Here is a 14596-nt window from a genome sequence, read left to right on the forward strand (position 1 = left end):
AGGCTTGCCATACCCCTGCTGGGGGTGAGGGAACCCGCGTCCCCAGCCCTGCTCACCTGGCCAGTGGGAGGGGAGGCACTGGGGATGGAGAAGCTCATGCGCGCGCTTCCCCATCCTGTTAAATTGGCTTCAGTGCACCCAGCATTTCCTCCCTTGGGCAGGAAAATGACATTGTTTTCCAGCATGAAGGAAGAGCCACAGGCACAGTGAGGCCAGAAATTGCCCATTTGGAAGCTTCAGTGCTCCCTGCGCTCTTCCTTCATGCTGGAAAATGATGTCATTTTTCAGTGCAAGGAAGGAAATGTCAGAAGCACTGAAGCCAGTTCAGTGGGATGAGGGAGTGTGGGAGCCCTTGTGTGCTGTGCACGTGGGCAGGAGGTAAGTAGCCCTCTGCACCCCGCACCCAGCCCCCTGCACCCCTGCTTTGGCCCCTGGGATCTCTGGCAACCATATGGCTCACCCTAGGGTTGACATCCTCCAGGAGAGCCTGGAGATGTCCAGGCTTTACAACTGATCCCCAGAGGCAGAGATCAGTTCCCCTGGGGAAAATGGCTGCCTTGGAGGCCAGACTCTACGTTAATATGGTTTGCTGCATTTCTTCCCTCCCCCAATCCCACCCTTCCCAGGCTCCTCCTACAAAATCTCCAGATATTTCCCAACTCAGAGTTGGCAGCCCAACTGCTTACTACTGTCCAAAAGCAGGCATCCTACAAAACTGTGTGTATGTATGTGTTTTTGTTATTTATAGCCTGCCTTTCTCACTGATAGGGTTCCCAGGTCCCTATGCCCTCCCAGTGGGGCGCAGGTACCCAGTACTTACCAGGAGTGTCTTCTTAGCAGTCCCGCAAAGCGAGTGCACGCTTCCAGTACCAACGTGATGATGTCACTTCTGGAAGTGACGTCATTGCAACTGCTGGGAGTGTGCACTTAAAACTTCAGGTGGCTTAAAACTTCCTGCCAATTGCCAGTGATCAGCGGGTAAGCAGATAAACTGCAGGGAAATTGCAGTCCACCAGCAGGCACCTGGGATCCCTACTCACTGACTCTCAAGGCAGATTACACAGTGTAAATCAATACTCTCAACAGCTGAGATATTCAATAAACAATACAATAGGCTATGGCAGAACTTTGAAAACAAGCATAATCCCAAATACAGAGAGGAAACATTGCTGAAACGTTGACATGACATGTTAAATGACACAGTAACTAACCAGTAGGAGCATCACTACATCAACAGTCAGTACCCAGTTATATAGTCTAGAGTCAATGTCCCTTTACCAAAGGATCTCACTGAGCCATTTCTTACAGCACGGCCCTATTATCTGAGTAAAAATTCCCCTGAATAATTCAGTGTTGCAAATGTACACTGTAATGTACACTGTAATGCTGTGTACATTATAGTAGTCTAATATCAATGTTACCTTGACATGAATGCAGGTGGCCAAATCAGCCGTGTCAAGGTAGGGGGCCACTACTTGTGCATTGTATCCTTGATTATCTTGGCTGCTAAAATCATGGAAAGACCACATAAATGAGCTCTTGAGCTCTACCATAAATCAGTCACTGACCCAAGGAACCTTCCCTCAGCCGCTCAAATAGATGGTTATCTTTTAAGTTGGTTGGAGTGATTTCTCCAGGTTGCTAGGCAATAGGGAATAAATTGGAAAAGTCAGTTTCACTTTTTGCTCTATGTACCTTGCTCTTTGGGCCACTCTGAAACCTTTGAATTACATCTTCAACTTGATGCATTGAACTTAGGAACTCTCATGCTGACTAAAACTGCTGTGCAATACCTGCAAGTTCCCATCATGGCTTAGATTGGCTAGAGAATCTGCCTGGTACGTATAGTGTAGGGTTTAAGTAGATCTTTATTATACACTTCCCAGAGTATAATCTTTTAATGCATATTCATAATAAAATATTCTTCATAACTGTGTGGTGTTTCTCTGATCCTTAGCCCAGTTATCTTTGTGATCTTTGTAACTTTTGTAGTGACTCAGAAGAGCTGCCGCTCAGGTAACATTCAGTAAGTCAGAGGCTTGTTTTCCTTCATCTCTGGGTTAGGGTTAACTTGGGGAAATGGCAGCAGTACTACCACCGCTGTGCTCGGAGTGTTCTGTTGTTAGGGTCTGAACGTTAATACCGGCTTCTGCTTGTTCTCTTGAACCAGAAGGTTTTGTTTTCTTTACATTGTGTTATTGTATTTGGAATACTGTATAAATTTCTGATTACCCTATTTCAAAAAAAGATCATAATAGCATTGAGGAAAGTACAGAAAAGACCCCCCCCCCACACACAAAAATCATATAGCTGCATATTAGCTGTGGATGGAGTGTCCACATGGCCACAAAGGACATTTGAGTTTGGTCAAAGAGAAAAGTCCCTCGGGCCAGGAGGCTTATGAGTCCTTCTTGCAAAGAGCATAATGTTGTGTGAAAGCTCCCATTAAATTCTGGAATTTTCTGTGTTTCACGTGAAGAAAAATGCCTCTGTGGAAGTCACCATGTTTCTCTGGATAGAAAAGACATTATTTTATCTGAGTCCTCAGGAGTGGCCAAACCATTTAACAACAGCTCAATTAATCTCCTCCTTACAATAAAAATGTGGAATGTCAAAGATTTTCAGTGACCCAAGCTGCACACCTACTAAACTGTTGCTCTGTAGAAACCTCCTGATATTGTCCGTTAAGAGCAAACATAATTTGGAATCTAATTTCAACTACACTTGTACCTAAGAACATATTAGTTTAAGAGATACCACCAATTACCGGTCTGATTAGAGACTTTGAAGTGCTAATAGCTAAAAACTGCTTCTATGACATCATTTCTGGTAATGGTCCCATCACGCTGGAACCTCTCTGGTATTTGGGCAAAAACTCTTACGTTGTTTTGGATGCAACAGACTAAGACTAAATTCCTTCTGCAATTCCCATATGCACTCTTACTTAGTAAATTTGGACCTGGGAACTGTGTTATATCGCCTTGCAGGGTACAGTCTGCTGACCAGGGCTTTTTTTCTGGGAAAAGGGGTGGTGGAACTCAGTGGGTTGCCCTCGGAGAAAATGGTCACATGGCTGGTGGCCCCGCCCCCTGATCTCCAGACAGAGGGGAGTTTAGATTGCCCTCCGCGCCACTGAAGCTTCAGTGGCACAGAGGGCAATCTCAACTCCCCTCTGTCTGGAGATCAGGGGGCGGGGCCACCAGCCATGTGACCATTTTCAAGAGGTTCCGGAACTCTGTTCCCCCTGAAAAAAAGCCCTGCTGCTGACTCAAGAGATGTATGATTTAATTCGGGTGGTTCAAAGGAGCATCTTCAGGTTCCTGTGCCTTAGAAATGCTAAGCTGGATGGTTTCTGGAGGCACTTAACTTTGGAATATTTTGTGAGAAAGCCCAGTTTTAGAACATATGGCATCTTGTCAGATGCAATCAGACTGCAAATATATAATTTGTGGTGATCTAAAACTTCACTTCCTTTTCTGTTTTAGTAATGGGGTTCCTGGGTGCACCCGCTTTGTAGTGCTTTGCACAAACAACAGGCTTTAGACCTGCAACTAGCAGAGCACTCTACTATTACCATGGATATATGAGTTGGGGTGGGTCAATGCGTCCTTTGCATGTGCAAAGCTTTTAAATATTAGTATTTATTGCTGGCTGGGAGAATCAGGAATCAAAAACTGCAAACTGAGAAGAACCAACTATAGGAGTGAAAGGAAGCAACCAGGCACTCCTCCATTATGCTTGGAGCCAAGATTTTGAAAGAACAGCTTTCTTCTATTTTATTGACATCCTTCTTATGCCTGTCTTTTAAAGAGGGAGGTGGGTTTTATTTGGTAAGTATTAGCATGTGTATCTGATTCTGGAGAGGAGGTAGTCAACTGTTTTAGCAGGTAAAAAGCATGCAGAAATAAATTTAATGGTTTCTGAATATCATTTTCTTGTTAGGATGGGCAGAAATTCAGTAAACCACTTTGAGTGCTGTGGATTTAAATCTAACTGTTCAAAAACAAACGAAAATAGTTTTAGACAGGTAGTCATACTGGTCTGCAGTAGAATTGGAGGATTTGAGTCCAGGAGCACCTTCCAGGTATGAGCTTTTGAGAGTCAAAGCTCCCAGTATAAAATATCTGAAGAAAGGAGCTCTGACTCTGGAAAGCTTGGTGGTGGGTTATTGATCCGGAGTATTGCAAGAGTCTTGAGGTTTATGAGTTTTTGTTATACTACTGAAAGTTAATCAGTTAATATTCCGTATGGTAACTAAATATTTTTAACTATGTTAAACTGAACACTATGTAATCATTTACAGTTTCATGTAGATTATGATGTTTGTCTATGTTGGCATTTGGTTATATCAATTTTTGTATGTTCGTATGTTTTATTGGTTAAAATAAAATCAAGAAAAAAGAAAGCTTGGCATTGGAAAGTACCCTCAAGTCATAGCTGACTTATGGCGACCCCTGGCAGGATTTTCATGACGAGACTAACAGAGATGGTCTGCCTCTGCAGCCCTGGTCTTCGCTGGAAGTTTCCCATCCAATTACTAACCAACCTTGCTTAGTTTCTGAGATCTTAAGAGATCAGGCTCGCCCACACTATCTAGGTCCCGACAACCTTGTGGGTTTCTAAGGTCCCACTCGGCTCAAGAACAATGAAATGCTCCAACGACGAGACGTTTCACAGGCCGCCGTTAGGGGCGCCCGTCCCGTCTGTTGCTATGGAAACCGGGACAAGGCAAAACGGGAGAGTGAGCGGAAGTGATTCCCGGCGCGCCTTTGACCTTCTTTTCCCGGCTGCGCGGGCTGACGTGTCGGAGGAAGCCGGAAGTAGCGGCTGAGTTGTGGAGGTTCTGCGCTCGCTCGCCGAGGCCGGAGTTCTCTCTCGCCCGCGCCCTCCGCTCTCTCCCGGCCGGCCTCCCTCCCGCCATGGGCCTCGTGCGCTTCCTGCTGCCCGTCGCGCTTCTGGCAGCTGCGTCGCCCTGGGCCTGGGCCTTCTACCTGCCCGGCCTGGCGCCCGTCAACTTCTGCGAAGAGAACACGGCCAAGGAGGACTGCAAGGTCTGTCCCTGACGGGGTCTGCTCGGGAAGTGGGGCAGCGGGGGTGGGCGGTCGGGTGGGCGGTCTACGGGCCGTCCCTGAACTTTCGGGTGGGGGGAAAAACGGAGTTGGGGCGATGCCTTTGGCTGGGACGGAGACGTCGGGGCTGCCCGAGCGGTAGGTTGTTCAAAGTAGTGCTGTTTATTTCGGATTTATTCAGAACACTTTTATCTTGCTGTTCCTCCAAGAAGGTTTTATCTTTGCAAGAGGCCTGTAGAGAGAGTGTGCGTGTGTGATTGTGGAGGGACTGAAGGGAGGCGGCGGGTTGCTCGTAATAGGAACATTTCATTTATTGAAATACCTGTTTTAATCTTATTTTTATTTTGCTTTCCCTTTGCGTGCATCGTTTTTCTTCTCTGTTTTATCTTCCCGTGTGGAGTGTGTAATTCTGGGGGGTTACTGTTTTATATGTTATGCTGGGTTTTTTTAATTGCGTGCTGAACTGTAAGGAAAGCAAGGACAGGACTCTGATGGACCCCGCCCTCCATTCACCGTTTTCTGTTGGAGATTATCTGAGAGGCTGTTAGGTATTACTCAGCGGACAGGTTTCTAGGAAGTGCTTCATATTGTCCTGACTTACTCCTGCTTTGTAACCTGTACCATGCCAAACTAAAAATGCACTACCAAACCAGTTGGTCTGCTCAAATGTCTCTTTTTACCTACTGCCAGTTCTGTATTTTATAATGCTGGTGCTCTTGGAATGACATTAGGTTTCTACAAGGCACCTTGATATGGTGGTACAGGATGTTGCGGGCCCTTCTGTTGTGGCTGTCAGGCTTCCATCCCACCTTCAATGGCTCCCTTTGATCACTGAAAAGATTTCTTCTTTTTTGTGTGTGTTGAGGTGCGGATGCCCAGAAGGAATGTCTGCTGCTGAATGTGGCAAAACATGTGTAGATCTGTTTTAAAAACATTCTAGAAGCTCTAATTTCTTTTTAAGAGAAAGTGAACTGTGTTAATTTGAGAAGAGATGCTAGAGGGTCTCAAATTCAGTCCCCTCTTCCTGTGCCATCCCAAGGTTCACCTTTGCTTGCCTCTCTAATATGGTAATGAAGTTTCCTTGCCACTTGTTCTTATGCTCTGGTGCCCCACTGCAAATCTTTATGTTCCTGTCACTATGAAAGGGCCAGTCAGCTTAATCTACAGACCACATTCAACCTTTTCTAGCTTTTTTGGTCTTCTTAAGGAGATGCACATTCAGAGAGAGTCAGTTACTAAACCGCCAGTTATTAGACTACTTTATATTTAAATGAACCTACATCTGGAATTCTATTGTAAACTGAAACTGGCAGTGGCCTGTTACTGGTTTATTAGTATTCAGGATGTCATAGTGCTTTGTGGAGTTTCATAAGCAAAAAATAGAGAGCTTCTTATCTAAAATAGTCCATGAAAAGTTGGCAGAGGGTTGGAAGGGAGAGATAAGGATTGCAAAGGGATGACTATAAGCAAATAAAGTTGCATTCTTTGTAGCTAAGAATGAGGATTAAGCCAAAGTCAAGGAAATTTTTAAGCAGGGATTTGAATGGGAGAGGAGTCACTGTAAATGTTTTCAACTATGTAGTTCCATATATTGGAAGAATGGGCAGAAACATAATGTAAATGCCATTTTAGCACCTATTAGTGGTAGAACCAGGGCTTTTTTTCAGGGGGAACGCGGGGGAATGGAGTTCCGGAACCTCTTGAAAACAGTCACATGGCTGGTGGCCCCACCCCCTGATCTCCAGAGGGGAGTTTAGATTGCCCTCTGCGCTGCTGAGCGGCGCGGAGGGCAATCTAAACTCCCCTCTGTCTGGAGATCAGGGGGCGGGGCCACCAGCCATGTGACCATTTTCTCCGAGGGCAACCCACTGAGTTCCACCACCTCTTTTCCCAGAAAAAAAGCCCTGGGTAGAACTGTAGGTGTCAGGGATATAAAGAGAAGTAAGGGGCAGTTCAAGGTTGTAGAGGCTCTTAAAGGTAAGGACAGGTGGTTTGTTCAGGATGTGAAGAGTGTGATAAGCATTTCAACAGTCTGAAGTAAATCTCAAATTAGACTATAGATGGCACACTAACTTTTAAAAAGAAACAAAGTATTATCCTTTTTCTTATTATAACTGCTGTAGGAGAGGTTTATTGTTGCTTCAGTTTGTTTTCCAAGCGTGCATATGGCTAAAATGTCAACTTGTCGGTGTAATGCAAAGATTGTTGCTGTACATTCATCTGAGTTCTTTGGAACTCCATTTTTGGGAAACCCCCCACTTTCCTGGCTTTCTGCTAATAATACAAAACTGAATTATTCAAGAGCACTTTTTACTCAGATAAGAGGGCTGCAGCGTAGGGAGGTGGTCTCAAGGAGAGGCTTCACTAAAGAGAGAGGGATCATAGACTTCACCACTGTGTACTATCTGTTGCTTCAGGTATGTGCTGCTATGTACTATCTGTAGTTTTAAATATGATCCTATCGGGTAGTTTTATGATGTTTAATGTCAGTTTTAAAATTATTTATGCTGTTTCAGCATTTCTTAAACGCTGTATTGGATTTTTGCTGATGTTATGTCTTTGTAAATTTGCATTTATATACCATATGGCATTTTATGTTGATTGTACTAATTGCACGTGATGTAATCAGCCTTAAGTCTCAATGAGAAAGGCAGACTATAAATAACAAATAAATAAATCATTTTGAAAGCTTGCACTCCTTTAAGCGTGTTATCGAATCCAAACAAATAGGGTTGAATCACTGAGAAATGTAAACCCATCTACGTTTAGATAATTGCATCATATTGCATTACAATACCTCTTGTATTGCTCTTTCTGATTTCACTCTGTGGCGCTAGAACAAGTGTGATAAGTGAGAATCCTTCTCTGTCAGACTCTGTTACAGGTAGAAGGTCCCGTTGTGAGGACCAGGCCTTTTACCACCTAGTATAGAATGCTAAGTTTAAAACTTCAGTTCAGGCTTCTGTTCCTACAAATGTTTCACTAAGCCTGTTTGCTGGAAAGTTCCTAGCCTTGTTAATTGAATGCACCTGCGGGTTGCTTTATTCCTGTGAAAAAGTGTCTTTGAGCAAGCCAGAGCCTGGTGTTGAGCTCACCTCCTAATCTGCACTCCCTAGGCTTTCGCATGCTGTAATGCCAGTTAAGTAACTAAGCCCTGATTGGTTCTTAACATGTGGACCAAGACAGGCACACATCCCAGATCTCAAGAAGCCTCATTGTCTCTAGGCAAGATACCAACCTTTACCTTTCAGCCATTGTTGACCATCTGCAATGTGAGAGAGAGCTTCTTCGCTCCATACCACTCTGTTGGGATGCCTAGAGTTAGCTGGTATAGATGCAGTCTTTGCTAAGCCTTTGGTAAGATCAACCAGCCTTGAAACTAAATCAGAGAATGTTTAGACAGTTCGCCTGTAGTATTTTAGCTAGTCAGAAGTTAGTTAGAACAGCAAGCCTTTGTTTTCATGCCTTGCCTAAATGCCTTTTAAGAGCAGTTACTGCTTTGCATATGCTCCTGTGTTCTTTCTTTAATAAACTCCAATAATATATTCTACTTGCCTGTGTCCAGTATTGCTTGTCAAAGAGGTACATGTAGTCAAATGAACTCAAGAAGCCTCACGAATCAGCAACCAGAGCTCTTAGATGCTCCTAGGGGTCTTGAGTGGCTTGGTACAGCCTTCAGGGATGGGGGTGAGAGTCTGTAGGACGCGACGCCTGTATTGTGGTGGTTTTTGCAAGGTGGTTATGGCCAGTGACTTAGATGGGTTTTTAAAGGGTTGAGCCCACTTCATAAAGAGTGAGTCTGTCAGGGTCTATTGCCCATGGTAGCTAAAACAAACTTCCACATTAAGGGTTGGTATAGCTCTTAGCTCTTGGAGTTGGGGATATGTGAGGGGGGAGGGCTCTTGCCTTGTTTCCCTGCTTTTGTGTTTTGTGGAAATATCTGACTGGCTACTGCTGTAAGCAGTGCACTTTCCTAAATGGATCTGCGATGAAATCCAGTCGGGCTTTCTTCTAATGGTCTTGCAGTAGGATATTAGTCATTTGAGAAGGTGGTTTTGAACAAATTATTCTATGAATCTTTTGAGATAGTTAATTTGACATTTCTATATTTGATAGAAGGTATGTTCATAGAAATCTGTTTTATTTAAGAACTCTGTAATATTCTTTGTTCCTCTTTACTGTCTTGTCTGTTCAGTCTAATTTGCAGAAAGTGAGGCACGTAGTTATCCATCAGTCCTATATATATTCTACTCATACTTTAATGACTTGTTGGAACAGTTTGATATTTCACATAGATGAGTATTTTTATCCTTTATCATGACAGAGATTATTGATAGGGCTCAAATTGCTATAACAATGTTAATATCCTCTTACATTTTTTGCAGTCTATAATAGAGCTCTTTGTAAATAGACTGGACTCTGTGGAATCCGTCCTTCCATACGAATATGCTGTGTAAGTATACTTAAATCTCATTCTGAATTTAACTTCATTTGAAGAACTGCTTTCTAATCTTGGTTACAAAATATTTTTTAAATGCTGAGTTAGTTGTAGTATTTGTCTTTAATTTAGTCAGTTATAGCACTGTTTGCTAAATCCCACTCTTAATATTTGTCATGAGGATAGAATTCACTTCTTCAGCAGTAGAAATTGATTTTGCAGTTGTATGATTTGAGACGACCAACTAGATAAGATATTTTTACCTATTGTATGTTGCTGGTCATGGAGCTAAATATATCTACTGCACTGCAGAATCCCAGATATGGAATATGTGCCAGTTCAGTAGAAAATTGAGTCTACTGGGGCATGAAAAATCAGCCTGCCCAGGTGTACATAGCTGTGTATCACAAAGGAATTATGTAGTAGGTTAGGCAATTGATATGGTGAGGGGAGGGCATGGCCCCTGAGAATTTGGCTATGCCATGCTAAGGGAAAAGTCACATTTGAGAGTTTTTAAAAAGTGTACAGAGAGTGTACAGAGAGATCCAATAACTGAAGATATAAATATAATCCTCCAAATCATATATAGTACATTTGCATTTAGCGTTATTTTGCTCTTCTTAATACGAGAGCGTATTGTTATGATTCTGCTTCACTTCTAATGGTGTTTCCTACTGAAGTGGTTGCACATGTAGACACTTAATACAGGAGTGTTAGTGCTTTCTAATCTCCATGTATATGAAGAGATGATGTCATCCTTTTAGTCAAAATGTTTTTGTCAAGTGATAAAAGCTTGTAGTGATACTTTGGCAATATTTAATGTGGATACACATTAGAAAAAAATAATTTATGCGGAAAAATTAATTGATCAGCAATGTTGTCCCAAGCATACTTTCTGGGATGTAACTCCTGGTCTATGCATGTAGCAGAATGAGGTAGTGAGTCCGTGGCAGACTGCTGAGAAGGCAGAATGGACCATGCCACTTCATGCTACAGTGAGGGCTACGCTTCTCATGCTACAGTGAGGGCTACGCTTCTCTTGCACATTAATCATTCTGTGTGAGTGGCAAACTAGCACAGCATGTGAAAAGCTAGGCTGGAATATCTCATATTCATAGGCAGATTGTATATGGGGATGACATTAGAATTGTGACTCTGTGCTTGCATTCTGATGTGATACAGCCTGTTCTACCATTGCACTTTGCTTCAGGCTCATCAAAATACAGGGAATTTACCTTGTATATAGTTGTCAACAATCTGCTCAACAGTAAAATGCGTTCAGATAAGATACATCTGACTAAAAGACGCTTCAAGGTTTGTAAGAAGCTCTAAAAGCATGAAATCACATTTTACAAAAGATCCAGTTAGCTTCAGACTTGTGCATTATGTATGTGCTGGGAAATGAGAAAATAATAGTTTTTACTTCTTTTTTTAGATTTGATTTTTGCCAAACAAATGGAGAAAAACGCCCATCTGAAAATCTTGGGCAGGTATTGTTTGGAGAGAGAATTGAACCTTCACCATATAAGGTATATTCTTGACATCCAAAGCCTGTGTAGCATCTGCCAGTGAATCAGTGATATCATAGCTGTTGTGTTTTAATTTACACGTGTGGCTCTGATAGGTTATGAAAATTTTTCAATGATTCATAGATGTATATATGTATGTCTGTCCATGGCTGCCAAATGTAATCCTTGCTGTAAACCTCTTTGACTCTTTGGAATCCTGTTCACACATATCAGTGAATATACAGTCCTTGTACAGTGAGAAAGAGGGGGGCTGGATGGAGTGTGATCCAATTGGATGGTGGCTGGACCTAGGGGGCAGAGTGAACTGCAGTTTTAGTCTGAGAACAGAAGGAAAGGTTTTCAGTCAGCCTGTGTGCAACTCAGAGAGAGGTTATTTTTCCTAGTTCAGCAATCGTCTTGTTCCGTCACTCTGTGTGGAAGTTTGATCATTCTACTTTGTGGATGAACACAACGTACTTGGCAAGAGAGGGAAAGGCTAGTTCAGTCAGGCAATCTGTGTGGAAGCCTGAGAGAGCCTGTGTGTGAGAGAGGAATTATTCTATGAGTAGAGATCTGTCTGGAAAATTAGTTTTTGTGACTGGGTCTATACCTTTAAAAATATGACTATTTTTGAAACCACCAAGCTTATGAACCTGTTCCGAAACCAGTGCAACCGTCATGCATATAGATAAATTCTACTTCTGGTTAAGGAAAAAAATGGTCCCTTTTTATCTCACAGTGCCCCCACCATTATACGCTGACCGTTCTGTCATGCTACCACTTACAACAAGCCTTCCTATAATACCAGCTAAACAGAAGAGATCTTTGATGGCAGCAAAAACTTTTTGGGAAGCTGCAATATATAGGTGACACAGAGAGCAAAATGCCACAAGTGTGTTAAGCAGTAGGATTCAAACTGCAAGCTGGGTTAAATAGAGCAACACCTGAAGTTCTGTGCATGAGAAAATAAAAGGAGTGATGGTTGTGACCAGGACCCTCCTGAAGGAAAAGTTTAAGGTTAGGAGGAACTGATTTAAAAAGCAAAATCATTACGTATGTGCTTATCCAAAATCCTTGATCTGAACTGGTAAGCTGAATTCATTTTTCCTACCATAAAGCCTTGATTTAAGTTTTGCTGTTGTTTTAAAGGGGGAGAAAACCACCCAAAGAGTTTTGAATAGCTTTTATGATTTGATTCCATTGTCTCTCCAAATTAAGAGTAATGCTAAGTTTTGGGCTTTCTTACTATCCAGAAGGGTAGAATGTGTTCGTAATAGAGCATTAATCCAACAATGAAATTCTGCTGAGAAGTGGACATCATACCACAGCTAAAAACTTAGTCTCCTTTAATTTGATGTTTTTTACTAGTTTTCAGGTGGTTCAAAGTACAATGTGTTAAATGAAGAGTTCCTTCCAAACTAATTCTTGTTCCTATTTCCCAGTTTACCTTTAAAAAAGATGAGAAATGCAAACCTGTTTGTAAAAAAACATATGATCTCAGCCGTGCAGAAGACAAGCAAAAGCTAGAATTTCTGAAAAAGAGCATGCTGCTGAATTATCAACATCACTGGTGAGTTAAATTTTTAATGTTCAGAATCTAGATTTAATAGCAAGCATAAAATGATGTTAGCTTATACATATTTCTTAATCATTTGAAATTGCAATAGAACAACTGGGGACCCTCAACAGAGTTTACCTGAGGGTAGCACCAAAACTGGGACTTTTTCCAGCTTTGCAGCCATTCCAGGGATTTGATGAGCACCCTCTGGGACAGTCCCAGAAGACTGAAAGTGGATGCAATAGCTAGATCAGCAGGTTATGGGAAATTCCATCCCTGTGCGTCTGTCCTTCTTGTCCCGCCCCCTGCCCCCCACCAACTCTCTGCAGTGGGTGGGAGCTCACTAGAGCAGCCAACTCTCCCTGCCAGCTGGCTAATGAGTGGGGGAGGAGGAGTTTGGAGCATTAAGCATGCAGGACTCCCAAGCTTCCCTAATCAGCCTTCAGCTGGGTGGAGCTGAAGGCTTGAAGTTTCTCCTACCCTGTCTGGAATGCTGATTATGCGTATCTGGGCTTTGATTGCTTTGCGCTCTAATCAGCTACTTGGTGGTCGCTTGTAAATACTGAAACACAGAATCTTGTGTCTGCTTGGGCAACACACAGCCATAGTTATCTTTTTTTAAAAGCCTCATTCTGTGCAGGAGAATTCAGTGCATGTTTTAGCATTTGTATCAAAATGCATCACATTGATAAGGGGCTGTTGAACAGTACTCTCAGTGGTACTTGCATTTCTGGAAATTCCTAGTTTCAGGCGAGTTTAGCTAATTTAGAAAGAACTCTTGTTCCCAAATGGATATCTGAATGGGGGGGGGGCGGTTTCCTAAAGTAATTATGGTTTTACTCCAGCAAAACTCACTGGCAAAACCATCCTTCCACCTCTGATAGAGCCCTACTTTGCAGCCTAAACAACATAGTCTCTTGAAGCACATGGTATCCAGAACATGGGCGCCTCATGAAGCAGAAAGTAATTATTTACTGCCATTACTATACCCCATAATGCTTAGTTATAGTTCCTCCATAAAGAGAGAAATTTTACTTGTTATGTGGAAAGTTAAGGGAAAGCAGAACAGACAGATGTGCTGGTTTTTAAAAAAAAATCTTTAAAAAAATCTTTTTAAAAAATCCCTGTATATCTCAGATGATCCTTCCTTGACATAATAGAGTTACTAATTTAGTTTAATTTTTTAAACGTAACCTATGCTACTGTAAGGAGCAGCAGGACAAATGCAGCATGAAAGTAACAGGATTATGTAAGATACAAAACAGAATTAGCCAAATATAAGGATTTTAAAATAAAATGTTTGCTTATAAGTCACCCCTTAAAGCATTTTTATATTGGAGTACAATGTTAATTTTACATCAGTTTTTGTGATTGTTTTTGTATATGTAGGATACATAAATGGGGACAAAATTAATATCATACTTCTGTTTTCCTGTAGCTAAGCTTAAGAACCGTCTCAGTTTTCTAGATTTTGTTTTAAATTTTGAAATGTAGATTTGCTGAAACATCTAATTTATATGATTCTCTGTTTTCTGCACTACAGAGAGAATTATCGATAGCATTAAACCTCCAATGCCTTCTCTCTTTCAAAGGCTAGAAGTTCTCATCGCTTACACTGCTTGCGTAATATTTATCAGGTCATCATGGGCTGTATCCAGTGCTTATTTTCTGCCAGCTCAAGTGCTCTAATGAAAAGAAAAACACCACTGCAACTAACTGTGCTTACACTTCTTACTCTCAGTTCAAACATTCCAACCCAAACCATTAGAATTAGAATTCATAGTGTCAGTCTATGGAAGACAGAAGGTGACTCCCAACCCTTGCAGCAAGAAATCCAAGCTCTCTTGAGTAAATGGGTCTTTATTGAGATATCATAGGCTTCGCCATACATATGTCCATAGGTTACACAGAAGCAATTAAAGGCGTCTGGCTGTACACAGGTCTCTTGTTAAGAATGACGCACTGAGTACATGATACATTATATCAACCCACATATCCCGCCCCCCCCCCCCCCGACTCTTCC

The 14596-nt window shown here is 42.1% G+C and overlaps 1 protein-coding gene across 1 annotated transcript in view; it reads left to right on the forward strand.

Moving 5' to 3' along the window:
* Positions 1-301: 301 nt before the first annotated feature.
* TM9SF2 (transmembrane 9 superfamily member 2) overlaps positions 302-14596 on the forward strand; it is a 34130-nt gene continuing 19835 nt past the window's right edge. The window contains exons 1-6 of the mRNA XM_054974361.1: positions 302-378; positions 1958-2016; positions 4747-5051; positions 9455-9522; positions 10943-11036; positions 12458-12585. Of these exons, the coding sequence (XP_054830336.1) occupies positions 302-378; positions 1958-2016; positions 4747-5051; positions 9455-9522; positions 10943-11036; positions 12458-12585 (731 nt within the window). The remainder of the gene's footprint in view (positions 379-1957; positions 2017-4746; positions 5052-9454; positions 9523-10942; positions 11037-12457; positions 12586-14596) is intronic.

This window comes from Eublepharis macularius, chromosome 3 (genome assembly GCF_028583425.1).
Source record: "Eublepharis macularius isolate TG4126 chromosome 3, MPM_Emac_v1.0, whole genome shotgun sequence".
NCBI lineage: Eukaryota > Metazoa > Chordata > Lepidosauria > Squamata > Eublepharidae > Eublepharis > Eublepharis macularius.